Genomic DNA, 23759 nt, shown 5'->3' on the forward strand with positions numbered 1-23759 from the left:
CTAGCATGGGCCAACTGGCTTGTACTGTGCTGTTCTGTTCTCTGTTCTCTATATGCAAGCCTCATCCTCTCAAGTTTAGGTAGGTAAATTAATAGGAGGGGTGTCGAGGGCTGTGATCCTGGTGTGGGCTGATGAGACATGGCAAAATGGGCTAGATGGATCAAAGGGCCTGTTTCTGTGCTGTAGTACACCATGACCCTGTTTCAGCGAAAATGTCAAAATGGTTTAGGCTAGAGCTGGCCTCTGAGTGTGCCTAAATGCAAGCATCTTCTTGTGGTCCAGTTATCAAGGTCTGGAGGTTCCTGATTAGTTGCTGTGGGTTGTACAGTTTCTCATTAGCTTTAAGATCATCTGCAATCCCATAGGAAGGTCATGTAAAGGTCTAATTGCTGCTGAATCCATTACACTGATGATACGGTTGCATTGTGTGCCAGTGTATTGTTTTAAAAGAAACAATGGAAGTTGTACAGAACAACACACACAAAATGCTAGAGGAATTCAGCAGACCAGGCAGCATCTATGGAAAAGAGCAAACAGTCGACGTCCTGATGCAAGGTTTCGGCCTGAAAACGTTGAGTCCTGTTGAAGAATGTCTGCCCGAAATTTTGACTGTTTACTTTCCATAGACACTCCCTGGCCTGCTGCCTCCAGCACTTTTTATGTGTGTTGCTTTGGATTTCCAGAATCTGCAGATTTTCTTACAGGAGTTGTACAAGTTTTTTCCAGATTTAGTAAACAAATGTTTACTCAATTTATTGTCCTGGTTTGATGAGAAATAGTATGAAAGTCAATTACAATTTCATCCATTTCTTGCCTGTTTTGTCAGTTTGTCATATTTTTGTAATCATAACTTGTTTCCAAATGGTAGGTATTTGTGAAGTTCTTAATTGTGAACTTAGTTTTTGAGTTATTCTTTACATAGGGTTTTCTTGCATCCTGAACAGTTTCATCTTGGCACACAAGGGATATTAGACAGTTGAGCATTTTGGCTCTGAGGAAAAAAGACACTGGTCTATGAAATAAATTTTATATATGTTTCCCTTAACCTATGTACTTTTATTATTATGTAGAAATACAGCACAGTAACAGGGCCTTCTGGCCCAGTGAACCTTCACCGTGCAATTACACCCAATTCACCTACTAACCCAACTGTTCTCATCCTATTGATGATGCTGGTTGCCAAGCTGAGACGTGCAGGATTTTGCTGCTTAACTGAGGGAGCCTGAAATAAAATCAAAAATGCTGGAAACACTCACCAGGTCAGGCAGCATCTGAGGAGAGAGAACTGATGGAGCCTGCTTTTGGATATCCTCAGATTACTTTGGCCCTTTAGATGTTTCTTCCTGTTGGGGAAATTTCCTGCCTTCCCTCTATTTAAATGGAGATTGGGCATTTGGATAACGTTACTAAAAGCTTGACGTTGACATACGTAATCCCATTAAAACAGGGAAGGATAATTTTTAAAAAATCTCACATTGTGAGCATTTTCCACAAGTATTCATTACAGTGGATTCTGGCTAATTGGCAACTGAATATTAGGGACAACTCTTAGAGAAGAAATTCTAATCGAGAATACAGGAAGGATGTGGAAATCATAGAAAAGGTGCAGAGGAGATTTACAAGGAGGTTGCCTGGATTGGGGAGCATGTCTTATGAGAATTGGTTGAGTGAACTCGGCCTTTTTTCCTTGGAGTGACGGAGGATGAGAGGTGACCTGATAGAGTTGTATAAGATGATGAGAGGCATTGATTGTGTGGATAATCAGAGGCTTTTTCCTAGGGCTGAAATGGCTAGCATGAGAGGGCATAGTTTTAAGGTGCATTGAAGTAGGTACAGAGGAGATGTCAGGGTTAAGTTTTTTTACGCAGAGAGTGGTAAGTGCATGGAATGGCCTGCCGGTGATGGTGGTGGAGGCGGATACGATAGGGTCTTTTAAGAGACTCCTGGATAGGTACATGGAGCTTAGAAAAATAGAGGGCTCTGGGTAACCCGAGGTAATTTTTAAGGTAAGGACATGTTCGGCACAGCTTTGTGGGCCAAAGGGCCTGTATTGTGCTGTAGGTTTTCTATGTTTCTAAAGTAGCCAGGATTCTCTTCATTTGTTTGTATTTGGGACACTATGCTGCTTAATTAGGACAGGAGGCTGTTGCAAAACAGTTTCTAACTGGTGTCAGTCATTGGCACTCCGGTGGCCATTAGACCCCATACTTAGAGCAATAAGGAACAGTTTTGTTCACCATTTTCAAACATTCAGGCTTGGTGATGCCCGAAACAGGTGAGAATGAAAATGAAGCAATTTGACTACTTCAACAAATTAGGAACTACAAAAAATGTGGAAGTATTGACAATCATCTTGAATGTTACAATGAAGATGAAGATTTGGAGGATGAAATCATTGAAAGCTTTGTATAAAGGCAGTACATTATCTGAACTAGCTGTCTGCACTGATTTAATTCATTTGGTAGTGGTTGTCCGTCATATCTGATGATGACAGGAAAATGTGTACGGGAGAGTTTTTAAAGTGGAAACACCTTTGCACTGGGGCAGTTCCTCTTTCTTGACCTTGGAATTCTGAATCCAGTGCTAATGGTAGTCAACACAAAAAGGTCTTCATTAGTTGTAATGGATAACCATGACGACTTCTATGCCTGTCATGCCCTTTGCTCTCCCTGGAGCATTGCAGAGCCACTTTCCTAGCCCTTGGATCCCAATGTAGGTCCCATTCACCCACTCCACTAGAGTTGACTTTATTTGCAATCAATCAAAAGAACATGATAGCTTGCACCAGCTGAATTCCTCTGTCAATAACTATAGAAACTACTAGACAGTTTTATGGTACTGTAGAATTATTGGTAGTGTTCCAGTTCTGTATTTCATTGAAATACATAAATTGTTACTTGGTTAAGTGGTAGTTTGTCTTTCTTATTCCTTTTTAACTATTTCCCTAAAACTTTGGTTAATTGGGGCAGCTACTTAATTGAGCAAAAATGTACTGGTTCCCCTGTGCCCCAGTTAACAAAACTCCACTGTATTTGTTGCACGGCATCCATGCCAGGACCATCAGAGTCAAAAACAGTTACTTGATCCAAACTCCTCAGGCTGCTCAACAACTTCACCCATTAACCCATCACATCATCCCCCACTATTTGCTGTCAGTCACCTACTGTACAGATACTCCCGTACCTAGCGTCACTTAATGTATGTGCAATCAGTCTAGGTATATAAGCTATTCCCATGCTTTTACTGTATTTTTAATGTGTTCTTTATTTCTAGATTTTTGTGGTATATTGTCAGATCTGGAGTAAGAATTATTTTGTTCCTCTTTACACTTGTGTACTGAGGAATAACAATAAGCAATCTTGAATATTTGTTCAGTAGTGGAGAAACTGAAGTCATGCTAATGAACCTGGATGCTGACATTCACGTTCCTTGTGCCTTTTTGGGTTTTCGGTATCACATTCACTTATCTTGGGGGCAGTGGTTGTTGAAATATTGCAGAATCTGGCACTCAGAAGCTTTTTACTGGTGGAGTTTACAATTCAGATAGGTGCTACAATGGAGGAGTTTCCAATTCAGGTGGGTGGTATGATGGAGGAGTTTTCAGCTCAGATGGGTGGTATAATGGAGGGGTTTCCAATTCAGATGGGTGCTATAATGGACGGGTTTCCAATTCAGGTGGGTGGTATGATGGGGGAGTTTCCAATTCAGGTGGGTGGTATGATGGATGGGTTTCCAATTCAGGTGGGTGGTATGATGGAGGAGTTTCCAATTCAGGTGGGTGCTATAATGGACGGGTTTCCAATTCAGGTGGGTGGTATGATGGAGGAGTTTCCAATTCAGGTGGGTGGTATGATGGACGGGTTTCCAATTCAGATGGGTGTTATAATGGACGGATTTCCAATTCAGGTGGGTGGTATGATGGAGGAGTTTCCAATTCAGGTGGGTGCTATAATGGACGGGTTTCCAATTCAGGTGGGTGGTATGATGGACGGGTTTCCAATTCAGATGGGTGCTATAATGGATGGGTTTCCAATTCTGGTGGGTGGTATGATGGAGGAGTTTCCAATTCAGGTGGGTGGTATGATGGACGGGTTTCCAATTCAGGTGGGTGCTATAATGGACGGGTTTCCAATTCTGGTGGATGATATGATGGAGGAGTTTCCAATTCAGGTGGGTGGTATGATGGAAGAGTTTCCAATTCAGGTGGGTGGTATGATGGAGGAGTTTCCAATTCAGGTGGGTGGTATGATGGAGGAGTTTCCTGTTGAGATGGGCACTATAATAGAAGGTTGGCTGAATTTGGCTCTTCATCCATATGACCGTAGCTTGTCAAAGTTATCAACTGTGTCTTGTATGTAGAAAAGCAGGTCCAGTGTGTAGATTATTCTTTCTGTGTAATTTGGAAACAAAAGTGAATGTTTTGTAAAATTAGTCACTTGAGACTTGTATAAATCTATATTTGAGGCCCAGTGTTGGTCAGTGTCTGCCATAGATGTTATGTTCCATCTGTCTTTGCGATATGCAAGCCAGGGCAGTACGATATTCAGAGCAAACTGTTGTTCATGTAGCAGGCTCCCCCTCTTCAGGAAGCTGATGAATCCAAAGGAACGGCAGACACTGGTACAGTTTAGCACCAGCGGTATCGCAGGAGTTGCCATTCAACGTTGAGCTCAATGTAGGACTACAGCCTTGGCGACTCTAGATCTGGGTTTTTCTTTGGGGTTTTACTCCCAAAGCCTTCCCCAAGAGTGGGTATAGCTGCAAGGCAGTAGAGATTTGAGATCAGAGTTTTCCTTATAAATAAGCTAACAACCCCAGCTGATGAGCCCCATCTGCCCAAAGCAACTGGTTTTAAGGTACCAGTAACCTGCCTTTTCCCTTTCGAAGGCCTGTTAGTAGAAACAGTTCTGCCGGGCTTAGTAGCTAAGCCACATATGAGGGCCAGGAACCTGCCATGATTGTCAGAGGCTATTTGAAACACACACTATTAGGAACATTTAATAGGTAGTGGGAACTTATCCCCACTACTTCCCTGGCTACCACAACCTTAAGGAACCAAATCTATATTTAGAAACATTCTTAATATTGTTTGATTCCTGACATATTGGTACTGTCATATGCATGTTTACAATAATCAAAAGTCCTGCCCTTAGACTATGCAGTTTAGGGCTTAACTTGGAGCACTTGTGTCTTGAGTTTGGAGATTGTGGTTTCAAATCTCACAATAATTTTAAATCATGATTTAGTGTTGCATTATTGACTATTTAAATGGTGGTTTCTTCGTGGGTTTGACTCCTTCACAGGATAAATGATATGGTTCGCAGTGCACTAGCTGTGTGAAATTCCAACCCACAAAGTTTACTCACCCCATCTTCCTGCCATCTTAACAGTGATAGAGTTCCTTACCTACCAGTTCATGAGCTTCTGCATCGAACGCATAATCTTTTGTAGCTTCTGCCATCTCCAAAGGGATCATACCACCAAACATCTTTACTTCCCCACCATGTTGGTCCATGTCCGCCTCTTTTGCCATGATGAGGTCACTTTCAGGATGGAGGAGCAACAACTCGTATTCTGTCTGGGTAACCTCCAGCGGAATAGCATGAACATTGATTTCTCCTTCAGATTTAAAAAAAATCCCTCTCCCTTCTCTCTTCTATATCCCACTCTTCTCGCCTGCCTATCACCTCCCCCTAGTGCCCCTCCTTCTCCCGTGGCTCCTTCTCCTCTCCGATCAGATTCCTTCCTCTCCCTTTACCTTTCCCACCCATCTGGCTTTACCTTTCACGTTCAAGCTATTCCAGTCCTGAAGGAGTGTCTTGGCCTGAATTGTCAACTATTTGTTAATTTCCATAGATGCTGCCTGACCTGAGTTCCTGCAACATTTTGTCCAATTGGTATGACCGTATGTTTCCATCGTCCTACTCCCCTGCTGCAGCACAACTGTTGAAACCTTTTTTGTGCCTTTGTTACCTGGTACAGAAAATTTACAAGGCTGTTATCAGGACTTGAGGACCTGAGGTTATAGGGACAGGTTGAATAGGTTTGGACTTTATTCCCTGGAGCACAGAAAAATGAGTGAAGATTTGATAGAGGTATACAAAATTATGAGGGGTATAGAATGGGTAAATGCAAACAGGCTTTTTCCACCAAGGTTGGGTGAGACTAGGTTAAGGATGAAAGGTGAAATGTTTAAGGGGAACCTGAGAGGTAACTACTTCACTCAGGGTGGTAGAATGTGGAATGAGATGCCAGCCAGAAGTAGTGGATGCGGACTCGATTTCAAAATTTAAGAAACATTTGGATAGGTTGATGATGGAGGGGTATGGAGTGCTATGGTCCAGATGCGGGTAAATGGGCCTAAGTAGATTAAGATATCAGCATGGATTAGGTAGGCTGGAGGGCCTTTTTCTGTGTTGTAGTGTTCTGAGTCAATGATGATTTCCAAACAGTCCTTGTTTTTCAGAGATAACTGTATTCTGTTAACTGCTTCTAGCCACACTTAAATTGTCAAACCTCACCCCCATTCTGCCTCATCACCCCCATTCCTTTGCATTGTGTTGATACCAAACCAAATGAACAAACTTCCAGACTGCTTTCACTGGTTGTGTTGGCTAAAGAACATATCAGTAGTAAAACTGATATAATTATCTTTGCTCTGGTAATGTGGCAGCTAGTGTAACTCTTATTACAGTGCCAGCAGAAAGATTGGGGTTCAATTCCTGGCACTCTGTCAGGAATTTGTATGTACTCCCTGTGACATTCCAAAGGCATACAGGTAAGGTTAGTGATTTGTGGGCGTTCTACGTTGGCACTGGAAGCTTGCCTGCTTGCAGCTTCAGCACACTTCCCACTGGTTTGATTTGATGCAAATGATGCATTTCGATAATATTGTACATGTGATAAATAAAGCTAATCTTGAATCTTTTTCAGAAGTTGCCAAGCTATTCTCTCAGACCAGGTTATCTCATGCTCGAAGTGGCTGACATTAGGGATTCAATGCTTGGACTCTAACATGACTCCTTATTTGCATTGCACTGAGCTTGGAAATTTTTACTTCCTCCCCCGTAAATATCTGACCCACCAAAGCATAGTAACTTCCCTTTCATCCTGCCCACAGAACTGAATTGTTATAAGTAGAAATGCTGGTTTGGAAGTTGGCGTAATACTGGACTGATTTTCAGTCACAATAAAGAGATTGGATTGCTTGAGTTTGGCACTCCTGTATAGGATTGTCAGCTATGAGACCAGTCAAGTACTAAATAAATCACCAATTACATAACGTGAAGTAACTTAGCTTTCTTGTTCCAACTTCCTACTTGGTGGTAATTGACATTCAAGAAATAGTGATTTTCAGGAGATCATGCTGGAGAGCGATTCGAATCATGCCAAGCTTCCATGATTCTATTGATTGGCCAAGATTCATCGTCATTGGTATTTGTATGAAAATGAAAGAACTGCAGCAATTGGAAATCTAAAATGATAAAAGAAAATGCTTGGATGACTGGCAGGCTGAAGGCTAACTTCTTTTTCACTGTTATAGGACTACTGAATGGTGTCCTACTATATGAGGATTCTTGACCTCACAATCTTATCTCATCATGACCTTGCATCTTATTGTCTGTATGCACTGCACTTTATTCTGTTTCCCTTGTAATGAATTAGTCTGTATGAACAGTATGGAAGGCAGGTTTTTCATGGTACCATGGTGCACATGCCAACAATAAGCCAATTTACCGGCACTAGAAACAATTCAGTTACTCTTTGCACAGGTAGTGTATTAGCATTTTCTCTCTTTGTTTCGGACTAGTCAGTTAGTCAGAAGTTGCTGTACCTGGCTTAGTGACTGAAAGTGTTCAGGTCTTGATCCAGAAATACTGTTGAAAGAAGAGTAGGCTGTGCTTTTCATTCAGATTGTGGCTTAATTCAGTTTCCCACACAATCCTCTCATCCTCCTTTTTCCTTGGTGCCCAAATTCTTTCAATCTCTGCCTCAAATATACTCAACAACTGAGTATCCCCAGGTCTCTAAAGTAGATAATTTCAAAGACTTGCAGTTCCAAGTGAAGAGGCTTTCCCATTCTTTTTTGGTAAATGGCTGACCCGTTTTCCTGAGAATGCACCTTTGACTACTGAGGGATTTTTGTACTCTGGGCACATTAGTAGTAGTGTGATCACTCAAGTTGAGTATGATGTTCTCCTCAGGAATTATTCCTGCAATGGAGATTGTCTGTGTATGACTTGGTTTAACATGAGGACACTGTTGCACAGGCAGCTGTCACACGGTCCTCGAGGGTTTGGGTCAGGACCCAGTGACATGGAATGTAAGACAACTGGGACTCTTCACTGCCTTCACTGCTATTGTGATGTGTCATCATCTTCCGCCAGCTCCACCACTGAGGTCTTCAATTGATCACTCTTTGCCTGGAACCTACCCCTTGACCTTACTGCCATGGGTGGCTCTGCCAGGAGCTAAGTGTCAGACGGTATTGCTTTCAGGATCTCAGGAACTCTCAAGTCTCTCCACCGCAACAAGGTGACAATCTCGGAGAACACCAGTGGCACCTGCAGCTATCCTGTTTTGTGTTATTTAGTTAAAATTTTCTTGCAGCATTTTAATGGCACCTGTTCGTATGTAGGTGAACGTGCCACTGTGGTTCCACCAATGTACCACAAACAACAGACACAAATGAGCATGATTGTTGATTGTCATTTCTCATGATTGAGGAAAGAATTGGTTTGGGCAAGGCAAGAACAGCCTGGTCCTCTTTTGGAATGTTTTAAGACCATAAGACGTAGGAGCAGAATTAGGCCATTTGGCCCATCGAGTCTGCTCCGCCTTTCAATCATGGCTGGTCCTTTTCCCCCTCTCATTCCCTGGCCTTCTCCCCATAATCTTTGATATCTTGTCCAATCAAGAACCTATCAATCTCTGCCTTATATATACCTAATGATCTGGCCTCCACAGCTGCCTGTGGTAACAAATTCCACAAATTCACCCTTTGGGTGGAGAAATTTCTCGGCATCTCTGTTTTAAGTGGACACCATTCTATCCTGAGGTTGTGCCCTCTTGTCCTAGACACCCTCACCATGGGAAGCATCCTTTCCACATCCATTGTATAGATCTTTTAACATTCGAAAGGTTTCAATGAGATCCCCCCCATCCTTCTAAATTCCAGCAAGAACAGACCCAAAGCCATCAAATGTTCCTCGTATGATAACGCTTTCATTACCAGGATCATCCTTGTGAACTTCCTCTGAATCCTCTCCAATGCAAGCAGATCTTTTCTTGGATGAGGAGCCCAAAACTGTTCACAGTACTCAAGGTGAGGCCTCACCAGTGCCCTATAAAGCCTCAGCATCACATCCCTGCTCTTGTATTCTAGACCTCTTGAAATTAATGCTAACATTGCATTTGGCTTCCTCACCACCGACTCAACCTGCAAGTTAACCTTCATGGTGTTCTGCACAATGCTCTCAAGTCCCTTTGCATCTCAGATGTTTGGATTTTCTCCTTGTTTATAAAGTGGTCTGCACATTTATTTCTACTACCAGACCATGCATTTTCAAACATTTTATTTCATTTGCCACTTTCTTGCCCATTCTCCTAATCTGCAGCCTTCCTGTTTCCTCAACATTACCTGCTCCTCCACCAATCTTCGTATCATCTGCAAACTTAGCAACAAAGCCATCTATTCCATCATCTAAAATTATTGATATACAGCATAAAAAGAAACGGTCCCTACACCAATCCCTGAAGAACACCACTTGTCACTGGCAGCCAAACAGAAAAGGATCCTTTTATTCCCATTGGCTTCCTCTTACCAATCCAACCATGCCAGTAACTTTTCTGTGATACTACCTGCTCTTAACTTGGTAAGCAGCCTCATGTGGCACCTTGTCAAAGGCCTTCTGAAAGTCCAATTATACAACATCCACTGCATCCCCTTTATCTATCCTACTTATAATCTCCTCAAAGAATTCTAACAGGTTCGTGAGACAAGATTTTCCCTTAAGGAAATTATGCTGACTTTGTCCTATCTTGTCCTGTGTCACCAAGTACTCTATAACCTCACCTTAACAGTTAACTCCAACCTCTTCCCAACCACTGAGGTCAGGCTAACTGGTCTATAATTTCCTTTCTGCTGCCTTACTCATTTTTAAAGAGTGAAGTGACATTTGCAATTTTCCAGTCCTCTGGCAGCATGCCAGAGTCCAATGATTTTTGAAAGATGCCTCCACAATCTCTAACGCTATCTCTTTCAGAACCCTAGGGTGCAGTTCATCTGGTCCAGGTGACTTGTGTACCCATAGGTCTTTCAGCTTTTTGACCACCTTCTCCCTTGTAATAGTAACTGCACTCACTTCTCATCCCTCACACCCTTCAACATCTGGCACACTACTAGTGTCTTCCACAGTGAAGACTGATGCAAAATATTCATTTAGTTCATCTGCTATCTCCTTGACCCCTGTTATTATTTCTCCGGCCTCATTTTCTAGCGGTCCTATACCCACTGTCATCTCTTTTTTTTCCAGACTTGAAGAAGCTTTTGCTATCTACTTTGATATTGTTTGCTAGCTTGCTTTCTTATTTCATCTTTTCCCTCTAATGGTTGTTTTATTTGCTCTCCGTAGGTTTTTAAAAGCTTCCAAATCTTCTATCTTTCCTGCTAGTTTTGCATGAATTTGAATTGGCAGCTTTATCACTTTTATGCCTAATCTAAATTTATTGAGATCATCTTCCTTAGCTTAGTCATTTTTTTCTAAATTTAAAAATAAAATCAGCCCCAATAATTTTGTAAGTCTCTGCTGGTGGAAATTGAATGAGTTTCTCACTGATAAACTTCAATACAAATAAAGATCATTTGGAAGTAGTTTGGATTTTAAGTACAATTGTCATAAATTGTTGCATCACAGATTCATTTGAACTTTTTCAGACCTTTTTGCTCCTCTTTCTTTCAGACTTTTCAAGTTTCTGACGTAAAAGAAGCAGTATTGTGTTTACTGTTTTACTCGTTATTTTAAGGCCTTTTGAGCCTTATCCAAAATTTTGCCTGAATGATCACCTGCACCTAGCTCTTTTGGTTAAAGGAAGCCTTACCTCCATGATTTCTTTCCTCTGCCAAACAGAATTAGAATAATAGGGTTGAGAAATAATTAACAGACAGGAAACAATAGGAGTAACCGTTGTTGTGTTGGATGGTTGTGTCCAGTGGGATGTTAAAAAGTAAATGCTTAGGCTTCATCTGTTCATGCTGTATATCAACAATTTAGCTGAGGGAATCAAATTAACAATTCTGTATTTGCTACTAACACAAAACTAAGTGCAAATGTGAACAGTAATTAGGATGTAATCACCATAGTGGAAAACAGTATGTCAAGTGAAGTACAGTGGTGAGTGAGAGCGTTGAGTGAGGTTAATCACTTTGGTAGAGAAAATAGATTAACCTCACTCCTCCGTCCCCCCAATCAGACAAATTGCTGATTTATATCATGAATAGATGAGGATCAAGCATTTCCTTTCAGTACTGCACTAGTCACAGCCTACAAATCTGAAAAGGGCTCATGTTACCCTGTTACCCTATTACCCTAACCTATTACCCCACCCTTATCAATCATCTTCAACAATACTTCAAAAAACTCAAGCAAGTTTGTAAAACATAGTTGACATGTCAGACCTGCGCAAATTTCTAAGTAAGTAGAGGCACCGTCATACCTTCTTTGTAATGATACTTGAGTGCTGTTTCCAGGACACATCCTATGATATAATAGCTCACAAGAATTTAAAGATACTGACGTTCTCCACCTCTGATCCCTTAATGAGGACTGGTTCATGGACCAACGACGACTTCTTCCTGTAGTTGATAATCAGTTCCTTGTTTCTGCTGACATTGGTTGTTGTGGCACCACTCAGCCAGATTTTCAGTCTCCCTCTGAAATGCTGATTTTTTTTTTGCCACTCTTGGTTCAGCCAGCAACTGGTATCGTCAGAAAACCATGGAGCTGTGCGTAGCCTCAGTCATAAGTGTGAAGCGGGTAGATCACGGGGCTAAGCATGCAGCCTTGCGATAGAGATTGTGGAGGAGACGTTGTTGCCAATCCAGACTGACTGGGGTCTGCAAGTGAGGGAATCGAGGATCCGTTTGCAGTTCTGAAGCATTGATTCTCTTCAGTTCTAGTTTTAGCCTGTCACTTTCCTTGTTTGAAAATATCTGTGTACTTCAGAATGTTCCTATATGAATTTTGCTGTGCCACTGTTTATTTTGACTAACAACAGGGTGCCACTTTATACAGGTTGGATCAATGCCATAAGGTTGTGATTTAAGCTGTGTAGAAGGCAGAACTGCTGATTGTTACTGCTCCCTCTCCCCCCAGATGCAGCCTGGTATGTTGTAAGTTTCCAACATTTTATTTCACTCATAGTCGTGGAACATTGCAGCACAGAAACAGGCCCTTCAGCCCACCTAGTCCCTGCTGGGCTGTTACTCTGCCTAGTTCTATCGACCTGCACCTGCCTTCCATACCCCCTCATCCATGTACTTCTCTTCAATGTTGAAATTAAACCCGTATCCACCACTTCCACTGGCAGCTCGTTGCATACTCTCACCACTTGCTGAGTGAAGACTATTTCGTAGTGTTTTGCTTTTCAGTCCAAATCCATGAGATTATCAATTTATGGATTCAGGTTGACTAAGATTTCACTTACTAATGCTAAGCAACAAAATGTTTAGAAACAACAATAAAAATATGTAGAAGTCAGCAGATTGAACAAGGCTGTCCTATGATTTGCTAATGCTGATTTTACAAGGAAGCAGGTAAGTGAAAGGCGTTGGTCATGAACATTGATCTAAAAGCTTAATACTTCCTTATTACAACATTATTATTTACTCTCAACTCTACAACTGTTTTCAGTCAGAGACCAATATGTCTTCCAATGTAGCGTTTTAAGAGGAAGGGCAATGCCATGAAGGAGCATTCGCAATTCAGGCTCACTTAGCCTAATTTTGAATTGCCAAGGGTGGGAGTTCAATACCCAACTAAAACCTGCACACACTTTTAATTCATCCTTGGTAAATGGATTATTAGACTTAAAAATTGTAAGATCTGGAGTTCTCCCCTTAAAGATCTGCTATTTAAATAATTTGTAATATAAATTAATTCTGAACCTTTGCAAATTTGAAATAAAATTAGTTATTGTTTGTTGGGTTTTCTGTCCCCATTCTGACTTCAAGATATAATGGTTGGTTAAATTCCTATTGACATTGAAACACAGATGCATGAAGCTTCCAATTTTTAAAAATCTTATCTTTCTCTGTTCATTTTATCCCCCTTTGTTGGTGTTCTATAAGATATATTTCCATGTGCTGGGTGCCCTTCTGGTGTTTCAGTCATTCGGTGACTGTCGATAGTTCTGGCAAACTATTTGATCTGGAGATTGAAGGTTGCCCAGAAAACCCTTTTTGGGCTCCAACAGGCACGGAATAGCTATTTATAAAACGCTACTAATTTTACTGTCTGTAGTCCAAAAGAACTGATGTTAATTGCAGTAATCCATAAATTGACGTTAAAATGATCATAGACTGGAAATCTGAGCTGGGTATCCTTGACCTTTAATGTAGTTGTATTTATTTTTTAAGAGTGTGATGCACCAAGATGGTTGAAAACTATACTGTGTCCATGTCTGTTAATTGATTAACTGTTCTTTGCTCCTTTAGTCTTTCATACACATCTATAACTTTCCCAGCAAGCAGTTGTGTGAACGTGTTTGCTTCTTGCATTCACTGACACCTCCCTGAGCTCAGAACAGAATGATGCCTCAACAACTATTACACTAAAATTTCAAGTAATCCACGTCACCTGTTGGAATGGGTTTGTACATTCTGACAGGCGAGGTGAGAGCAACAGTTAAAGATGTATTGAGTTTAGGGAAAGCGTTGAAATTGATGATTTAATTTAAAATTGTGCGCACTTGCCAGTGTGGAAGAAAGGAGGTTCCCTCACTCCTGTGGAGATACTAGACTCTTCATTGTATACTCAGAATGCATTTTATTGGGTATACCCATACACTTGCTAGTTAATGCAAATATCTCATTAGCCAATCATGTGGTAGCAACTCAGTGCATAAAAGTATGCAGACATGGTCAAGAAGTTCAGTTCTTACTGCACCACCAGGTTTAGGAACAGTTATTATCCTTCAGCCGTCAGGCTCCTGAACCAGCATGGATAACTTCACTCACCTCAGCACTGAACTGATACTACAACTCACTTTCAAGGCCTCAGCAGCTTATGTTCCCCATATTATTAGTTTGTTTGTTTGTTTATTTATTTATTATTGTTACATACAGTGGCATGTGAAAGGTTGGGCACCCCGGTCAAAATTTCTGTTACTGTGAATAGCTAAGCAAGTAAAAGATGTCCTAATTTCCAAACGGCCTAAAGTTAAAGATGACACATTTCTGTAATATTTTAAGCAAGATTACTTTTCTTATTTCCATCTTTTATAGTTTCAAAATAACAAAAAAGGAAAAGGGCCCGAAGCAAAAGGTTGGGCACCCTGCATGGTCAGTACTTCGTAACACCCCTTTTGGCAAGCATCACAGCTTGTAATCGCTTTCTGTAGCCAGCTAAGAGTCTTTCAATTCTTGTTTGGGGGATTTTCGCCCATTCTTCCTTGCAAAAGGCTTCTAGTTCTGTGAGATTCTTGGGCCATCTTGCATGCATTGCTCTTTTAAGGTCTATCCACAGATTTTTGATGATGTTTAGGTCGGGGGACTGTGAAGGCCATGGCAAAACCTTCAGCTTGTGCCTCTTGAAATAGTCCATTGGGGATTTTGATGTGTGTTTACGATCATTATCCTGTTGTAGAAGCCATCATCTTTTCGTTTTCAGCTTTTTTACAGACGGTGTGACATTTGCTTCCAGAATTTGTTGGTATTTAATTTAATTCATTCTTCCCTCTGCCAGTGAAATGTTCCCCGTGCCACTGGCTGCAACACAAGCCCAAAGCATGATCGATCCATCCTCGTGCTTAACAGTTGGAGAGAAGTTCTTTTCGTGAAATTCTGCACCCTTTTTTCTCCAAACTTAACTTTATCAGTCTACAGGACTTGTTTCTAAAATGCATCAGGCTTGATTAGATGTTCCTTTGCAAACTTCTGGTGCTGAATTTTGTGAGGATACAGGAAAGGTTTTCTTCTGATGACTTTTCCATGAGGGTCATATTTGTGCAGGTGTCGCTGCACAGTAGAGCAGTGCACCACCACTCCAGAGTCTGCTAAATCGCCCTGAAGGTCTTTTGCAGGCAAACGGGGGTTTTGATTTGCCTTTTTGCAATCCTACGAGCAGTTCACTTGGAAAGTTTTCTTGGTCTTCCAGACCTCAACTTGACCTCCACCATTCCTGTTAACTGCCATTTCTTAATTACATTATGAACTGAGGAAAGGGCTACCTGAAAACACTTTGCCATCTTCTTATAGCCTTCCCCTGCTTTGTGGGCATCATTTATTTTAATTTTCAGAGTGCTAGGCAGCTGCTTAGAGGAGCCCATGGCTGCTGATTGTTGGACAAGATTTGAGGAGTCAGGGTGTTTATAAAGCTTTGAAATTTGCATCACCTGGCCTTTCCTAATGATGACTGTGAACAAGCCATAGCCCTAACAAGCTAATTAAGGTCTGAGACCTTGGTAAAAGGTATCTGAGAGCTCAAATCTCTTGGGGTGTCCAAACTTTTGCATGGTGCTCCTTTCCTTTTTTTCATTCTAAAATTGTACAAAACACAAATAATACACTAATCTTGCTTAAAATGTTGAAAAGAATGTTTCATCTTTAACTTTATGACTTTGGGAGATCAGTTCATCTTCTACTCACTTAACTATTCACAGCAACAGAAATTTTGACCAGGTGTGCCCAATCTTTTGCATGCCACTGTCTATTTATTTTTTTTTTATCAGCTCAAGCTAGTAAAACCTGATGTACATGCATGCTCGTTTATCAGACAATTCTAGTGGTGTTTAGTATTGTGGCTTTCTGAAGACTTACATATATATTGTGTAGCCCTAATTGTTTAATACTATTATGTAGTGCCTTTGTCATGATACTATTACTATCGGGACAATGTATAGTCTTTCAATTTCCTCTTTTAGTTCAGCATATTTCTGGTGTTTTATACTTATTTATTTAAGTTATGTGTTTGGAATGGCTATATCTAGAAATAACTTCTTGCTTGTTTATTCTGTATTATTATATCTGGACAGTTATTATCGATTGCCCTATCTATAATAACTGATCGGTCATAATATAATTAGTGGTATTTTGAGTAAGGTGTAGTTTCATTTATGAATTTGTATCTTAAAGCAAGATTTTGATGAATGGTGTTCACTACTTGATTGTGCCTGTGTTATTCAGATTGTGTTAAACTGCTGACTTTGAACTTTGAAGTTTCTTGGGACTTTTATTGTAATTAAATTAATTGAAGTTATATTACTATAATTTGGTACCTGTGGTTTGGAAAAGAGAAACAAGAACAAAATCTAATACCAGTAGTAAACAATTTTGTGGTCATGTTAACATGTATGTATTGTAATATTAACAACTTCTCTAACAACATTAGCATTGTCCTATGCAAGAAAAATGTGATGTAGAAAAAGTAAATTCCCAAGTTTTGATTTGGATTTTCTTACTGCAGTCAGTGTCAAAACTAAGAAAATGTACAGCTGCCAGTTAATGACCCATCGCCATTGTGAGATGGAGCACCTGCAGGATGCGCTGGGACACATCATCAGCGATGTAACCTGAGATCCTTGGGTGTTTTGGGTTAGACACCTTTGCCCGGTTGATCAGGCCCTGACGTGTGTCCCAGCAGCATTGGTCCATGGGTCACATCTCTTGATCCATGGCCATCTGGAGGCTTGCTCATGAAATCATGACGTGAGTGGACATACTATACACGGAGAGTACCCAAGGTCAGGCTCAATTGGAAACCAGAGGCAACTTCTATGCCTCCACAGTCAAGGTCTTCCTGATAATATTTGAATCTGCTGTTCTTTTTTAAAAAAAGTTCTTATTAGGAAGCCAGTACCATTCGTGTCCTTCAGCGTACTGTGGAGGTTATTTCCTCTACAGTACTGTGGTGCCATATTATATACTTAAGCCCTCTTGGCTCTGACAAAGTGATACTGCAACTCAGCAAAAGAAATTAAGTTCTCCTTTGAAGCAGTCTGTGAGCTATTTTAGGAATGCTTTTGTGTAGAAGGCTCTCTGTTACGTGAGTGCTTTAACAGTTGCTTGTTTTCATTTGCTGCTTGAGTAGGAAAGAGGTAGGAGAGAAATTACATCTTCTGGAGGAGAACTGAAGAACATAGCCTTATTTAAATGAAGTAATGAAAATAAAGTATGTGGACTGAGTCTCGGACCAGAGGTTACCGCCTCAGAATAGAAGAACATGCAGTTAGAACAGAGATAAGGAGGAATTTCTTTAGCTGGGGGGAGTGAATCTGTGGCCACAGACAACTATTGGATGTATTTAAAGTGGGGGTCGATAGATTCTTGATTAGTCAGGGCAACTACGGTTACTGGGAGAAAGTAGGGTGGAGTTGAGAAGGATAGTTAATCCGCCATGATGGAATGGCAGGGTGGACTCAAAGCAGGTGCCAAATGGCCTCATTTTGTTCTTGCGTCTTATGGCCAATTTCTTGTCAAACTTGATAACATACTGTTCTTTAAAAAAACCTTTTTTTTTTAAGTCAAGTAACACAGATTGTTTTGGACGGAAACTGACTTGAAAGAAAAGGTGAACTCTGATCATGATGAAATAAAAATAGGAAAGCAAATAAAACTGCATGTTATAACGGTAAAATAATGGAAAATGCTGGGAGATATTTGATATCCTTCAGGTAACGTTTCCGGAGACAGAAATAGATTGTTGACCATGGACTAGAATACAGTTGAGATAGAATGGGTTTAATTTGATATATAAACACCCAGAGATTCTGCAGATGCGGTCAAGTCGTATCTATGGAGGGAGGAATATGTTTATTCTCCTTCATCCTCCCTTCCCCGCGCACCCATTTTCCCCCTCACCTAGCTTCACCTATCACCTGCCAACTCCTTCCCCTCCCCTTCTTATTCTGGCTGCTGCTTTCTTCCTTTCCAGTCCTGAAGATGGGTCTCTGCCCAAAACACTCTGTTATTCCCCTTTGTGGATGTTGCCTGACCTACTGAGTTCCTTTAGCCTTTTGTGTGTGTTAAATTGATATGTGCAGCTTAAAGCTCTGAACTAAGTCTTGATGAGCAAGTAACTTTCTCCTGTAACTCACCAATGGTGCGAGTGCCTTCTCCCCAGGTAGGCTATTCCTTGCAGGAACCAACATTGACCGTGTTACTTTCCACAAATCATTTCCGTCTTCCATGCTCTACAAACAGATTAATCTCAATACCATCACTGATAATGAATGACTTTTGAGTGCTGTGGTTTATTTCATTTTTAAATAGTGAGACTGGCCATTTAAGGTGAGGGTGCATGAGGGAGAAACTTGGCTTTGATTCAGGAATTAGCACCTGAGCTGGTTGATGTGACATTGGTGGTACACTGCCTCATTTAAAGCACAACGGTTCCTCTGGGTTTGTGTCACCATGTCTTGCATGGAATGGATGAATCCATAGTTTCTAAGCAATCCTACCAACTGAAATGATGAAACTTTGCTGCAATACTGAAATTTGTTAGAAACATTACCTCTTTAGCTGATTTACTGCAAATGAATTTGATATATTCTCTCAGCTTTGGTATTTATGTATCTAAGAAACAGGCACTCAGATTGTTTCTGGAAAATCATGCACATACACTCAGTGGCCACCTTATTATCTACCTCCTGTACCTAATAAAGTGACACAGAGTGACATTTGTGGTCTTCTGCTGCTGTAGCCCATTCACTTAAGGTCTGATGTGTTGTGTGTTTGGAGATAGCTTTCTACACACCACTGTTGTAACATGTTATTTGAATTACTGTTGCCTTCCTGTCTGCTTGAATCAGTCTGACCTCTCTCATTAACAAAGCATTTTTGCCCACAGAGCTGCTGCTCACTGGATTTTTGTTTTGTATTTCACACCATTCTCTGTAAACTCTAGAAACTGTACTGTGTGAAAATCCCAGGAGATCAACAGTTTCTGAGATATTCAAACCATCCCGTCTGACAGCATCAATCATTCCATAGTCAAAGTTACTTAATCACATTTCTGCTCCATTCTGATGTTTGGTCTGGACAACAACTGAACCTCTTGACCATGTCTGCAGGCTTTCATGCTCTTAGTTGGTGCCACGTGATTGGCTGATGAGATATTTGCTGTAATGAACAAATGTACAGGTGTTACCTCATAAGGTGGCCACTGTGTGTAGATTCTTATTGCATCTTTGAGCCACAAGGTAAGACACAATCTCTTTGTCAATGAAGCTTGACTATCCAATTTATTCTACATTGAGTCCCGCGTGGTAAATAACATCTGACCCATCTTTATTTATATAAAGCACTGATATGTTTGTATCTGCACGGTGTTGTCATAATTGTGCAGGCTAAATTTCCATTCCTATATTTCTTTTTTGATCAGTTATAATTTTGAGAATGAGTCAATAGATACACCTACTTGCATAGAAATCTTGGCTCGTAGCCCCCAGTTGCACAATCATGAAACTGATTTCTATTTATATAGGAGGTGCCGATACCAGTCTGTAAAATGAGTGCAGCATATACAAGGGACTTTTATCATAAACAAGGTTCTCTTGTTTGCACGCATGATGTTCTTACACTTGGAGTCAGTTGTGGACAGCAGTGGTGGTTTTCCAGGTTTTTGTTTGTCATGAAGAAGCAGTTCATGTAGTTGCTCGGTCATGATGTAGCACAGCTGGATTTGTTTGGTCAGTCGGGCTTGTGAAAACACTCTGAAAGAGCTGTCCAGTTGCCTCAACCATGTCTATCCACAACCTTGTGTTGTATTTGTAAGATGTTAGACCGTAAGATATTAAACATAGGAGCAGAATTAGGCCATTCAGCCCATTGAGTCTGCTACACCATTCCATCCTGGCTGACTCATTATCCCTCTCAACCATATTCTCCTGTCTTCTCCCCGTAACCTTTGATGCCCTCACTAATCAAGAACCTATCAGCCTCCACTTTAAATATACCCAGTGACATGGCCTTTAGAGCCATCTGTGGCAATGAATTCTACAGATTCACCACCCTCTGGCTAAAGAAATTCCTCCTCAGCTCAGTTCAAAATGGATATCCCTCTATTCAGAGGCTGTGTCCCCTGGTTCTAGACTCTCCCAGTATAGGAAATATCCTCTCCACATCCATTTTGTCTAGGCCTTTCAATATTTGATCGGTTTCATTTCAATCCCCACCCCCTCATTCTTCTAAGCTCCAGAGAGTACAGGCCTAGAGCCATCAAATACTTCTCATATAATAACCTTTTCAATCCCAGGATCATTCTTGTGAACCTCCTCTGGACCCTCTCCAATGTCAGCAGATCCTTTTCTTAGATAAGGGGCCCAAAACTGCTCACAATACTCCATGTGTGGTCTGGCCAATGCCTTCTAAAGCCTCAGGTTTTGTTTTGTTTGTAAAAGTGGAGGGTGTTCTGTTACATTACTTTAGTCTATCCACACCCTTATTGCACACAGTGAAGTTAATATGTGCAATGCAGTGCACAGCTTATAAACTAGTACTGTTCTAGACTGTTCTTTCTGTTGTGTTCATTTCTGCAATTTCTGTAATTATGTGTCCAAGTCTAGAAAATCATTCAGCCAGACCGTTTAGCTGTTTATTTCAAACCACTCAACACAATCTGAAAAGTGCTTTCAGTAAGTCACCTTTGTACTTTAGTTTGGTTGTGTATGGTGATCAGTTTTTTAGTAGTTTATTTTGACTTCTCTGAACAAAACAGATTACTGTCCCTTCTCCAATCTCACTTTTCTCTCAAGTTTTTGTGACCAATATTTGTTAAAATTGCTTGTGTTAATTCCCCTCAGTCAAACTTCAGCCTCTCCGATAATACCAAAAATAGCCTTTATTAAAGTCAGCAGTGACATCCCATGTGACTGAAGATATGACATTCTCTCTTAGCGTTTCTGTTGGCATTGACATGGTTATGCATACCATCCTCCAAAATCTGACTCTGTCATCGAGCAGAGTAGGATAGCAAATACCTGGCTCTGTTGTTATCTGTCCAGTCTACAATAATAAGTTTGTTTCAAAACCAATGAATTGCAGAACTTGACCGTAATTTGGATCTGATTGTTGAGCCTTGTAGTTACATAGAACAGTACAGCAATGGTACAGGCCGTTCAGCCACAAAGTTGTGCCAGTTCTTTAACTTACTACAAGATCAATCCAGCCCTTCCCTCCTTTATATCCCTCTAATAACCTATCATCTAAAAGTCTCCTAAATGTCCCAGATGTTCCTACCTCTACCACTGTTCTTGGCCACGTGTTCCACACAGTAGTTAATTGAAATCTGGTGGTTGCTGTGTACTTGTGTTTTTCCCATGAATAGTTTTGTGTTATTAAATACACTGGATTATTGTTGCAATTGGCAATTTTGAATTTAAGCTTGCTGGTATAACATGCATTTTAACTCATTGTATATTCATGACTAGTGTGTAATTATTTTTACTGATTTGTGTATTGCTAGAGTTAAGAATTATTTTTCACAAATGCAGACCTTCAGTGATCCGTGCAAGAGCAGGACTGCAGTATTGCATGTTTAATATGGACTTCATGTGCAGAATGTAATTATATTTTTTTTCATTTTTATTTCCACTGCTTGAAAAAATATGGATGTCATGATTAAACAGGAGCCAACCAAAGGTAGGCGGCCATTTGTTTCTCTGGTGTTGGTTGGGGGAAGAGGAAGTGGGATGTCTGTTTAAATTGTCGGGATGGGGAGGAGGAAGTGGGATGTCTGTTTCCAGTGTTGGGAGCGGGGGAGAAGGAAGTGGGATATCTGTTTCCAGTGTTGTGGGGGGGGAGGAAGGGGGAGGAGGAAGTGGGATGTCTGTTTCCAGTGTTGGGGGTGGGGTGAGAGGAAGTGGGATGTCTGCTTCCAATGTTGGTTACTATATATTTAACAATGTCATTATCATCCTGCCCTTGAGAAGTTGACTGCAAGAGCAGTTCAAAGGTTGAGAATTCCACGGGGATCCCCAAATGACCTCTGTGTCAACTACAAGGTGCAAGTTATGATTGAGAGGAAATACTCTGCTCTTGCCAGGATGGAGGAAGCTGAAATAATATTTAAGTTCAGCCTGTTCTGGACAAAGCAAACAAAATTCATTCAGTATTTTTGAAACATAGACTTCTTAATCGCCAGTGTAGTGTTGTTGCAGGATAGATTTTCTAGGTGTGGAGTCTATTAGGGCAGCAAGGAGCAGCACAAGCCTCTGAAAACCCCATCCAAGGGAATGAGGAAGGGCAGCCAAGCATAGTTTCCAAGTTCTCTTCTTAGTCCCATACTATTCCTGCCCTTTATGTAACAGCGCTGTTGAAGTACAGTTCTGGTTCCAGTGCAGGGATTCCAAACCTTTTTCTTATGCTGTGGACCATTACCATTGACAGAGGGGTATGTGGACCCCAGCTGGGAACTGTTCTCGAGGGTGACTACCTTGAGGCAGTATTGAACACTTGCCCCCAAACACAAATGGGAAGTATTTGGCATTAAAATGTTGAGCCTGCCGTTCTAAATTGTAAACCATTATTTCAAACCTATACTTCACTAATAATGCAAAAGGAAATTGGCTCAGAAATAATGTAGAATACTGAACTATTGATGGTAGGCTGTTATCAATAATATAATGCAACATGTACATTGGATACAGGCCAGGTTTGAGTATTTTATGCTGAATGGCTGGAAACTCAATTACCTTCTAGACTTAATTGAAAGTTATCCTATCTTTCTATTATATTTTGATTTTCTATATGAATATCATAAATATAAGATGGAAAATTTTATGTTAAATGTTTGCCTCAAACATTTGATAGAGGCATACAAAAAAAAATTAGGTGGCTGGGTAGAGCAACCCCTCTACCAAAGGAGGTGTAAGGTGTTCCTTCCTCTGCTAGCCTGCAGGTCACCCTTAGGCAAGGTGTGTAGCACCTGCTTACCTCCCCCCCCCACCCCCTGATCAGGGTCATGTGAAGCCATGGGTGCAGGTGGTGGATGGTCGTATGAGTAGCTGGTGCATACCACAAGTCCTGATTATGCAACCACTGACGACAGGCAGACAATCTCTGAAGAGTATTGATAATAGCTGGTGTCATCTGTCTTGTAAAGAAACTGCCCAGAAGAAGACAATGGCAAGCCACTTCTGTAGAAAAATTTGCAAGAACGATCATGGTCATGAATAGACCATGGTTGTCCATGTCATACGACTCGGCACGTAATGATGATGATACAGGATTATGAGGGGTATACATAGGATAAATGCAAGCGAGTTTTTCCCACTGAGGTTGGGTGAGACTACATCTAGAGGTCCTAGGTTAAGGGGAACCCAAGGGGAAATTTCAATCGGAGGGTTGTGAGTGTGTGGAATGAGCTGACAGCAGATATGATGGATGTAGTCCAGTCTCAATTTCAACACTTGAGATAAATTTGGATATGTACACCAATGGGAGGGGTATGGAAGGCTATGGTCTGGGTGCAAAATAACAGTTTGGCACAGACTAGATGGGCTGAAGACCTGTATGCTCTGACTCTGTGACTATGACTATAAAT

General features: G+C 40.9%; 1 protein-coding gene across 2 annotated transcripts in view; it reads left to right on the forward strand.

Moving 5' to 3' along the window:
* LOC140201542 (kinesin-like protein KIF13B) overlaps positions 1-23759 on the forward strand; it is a 271092-nt gene that overhangs the window by 102649 nt on the left and 144684 nt on the right. For both annotated transcript variants that reach the window (XM_072265811.1, XM_072265812.1), the window contains exon 3: positions 21844-21856. In XM_072265811.1, the coding sequence (XP_072121912.1) occupies positions 21844-21856 (13 nt within the window). The remainder of the gene's footprint in view (positions 1-21843; positions 21857-23759) is intronic.

Source organism: Mobula birostris, chromosome 8 (genome assembly GCF_030028105.1).
Source record: "Mobula birostris isolate sMobBir1 chromosome 8, sMobBir1.hap1, whole genome shotgun sequence".
NCBI lineage: Eukaryota > Metazoa > Chordata > Chondrichthyes > Myliobatiformes > Myliobatidae > Mobula > Mobula birostris.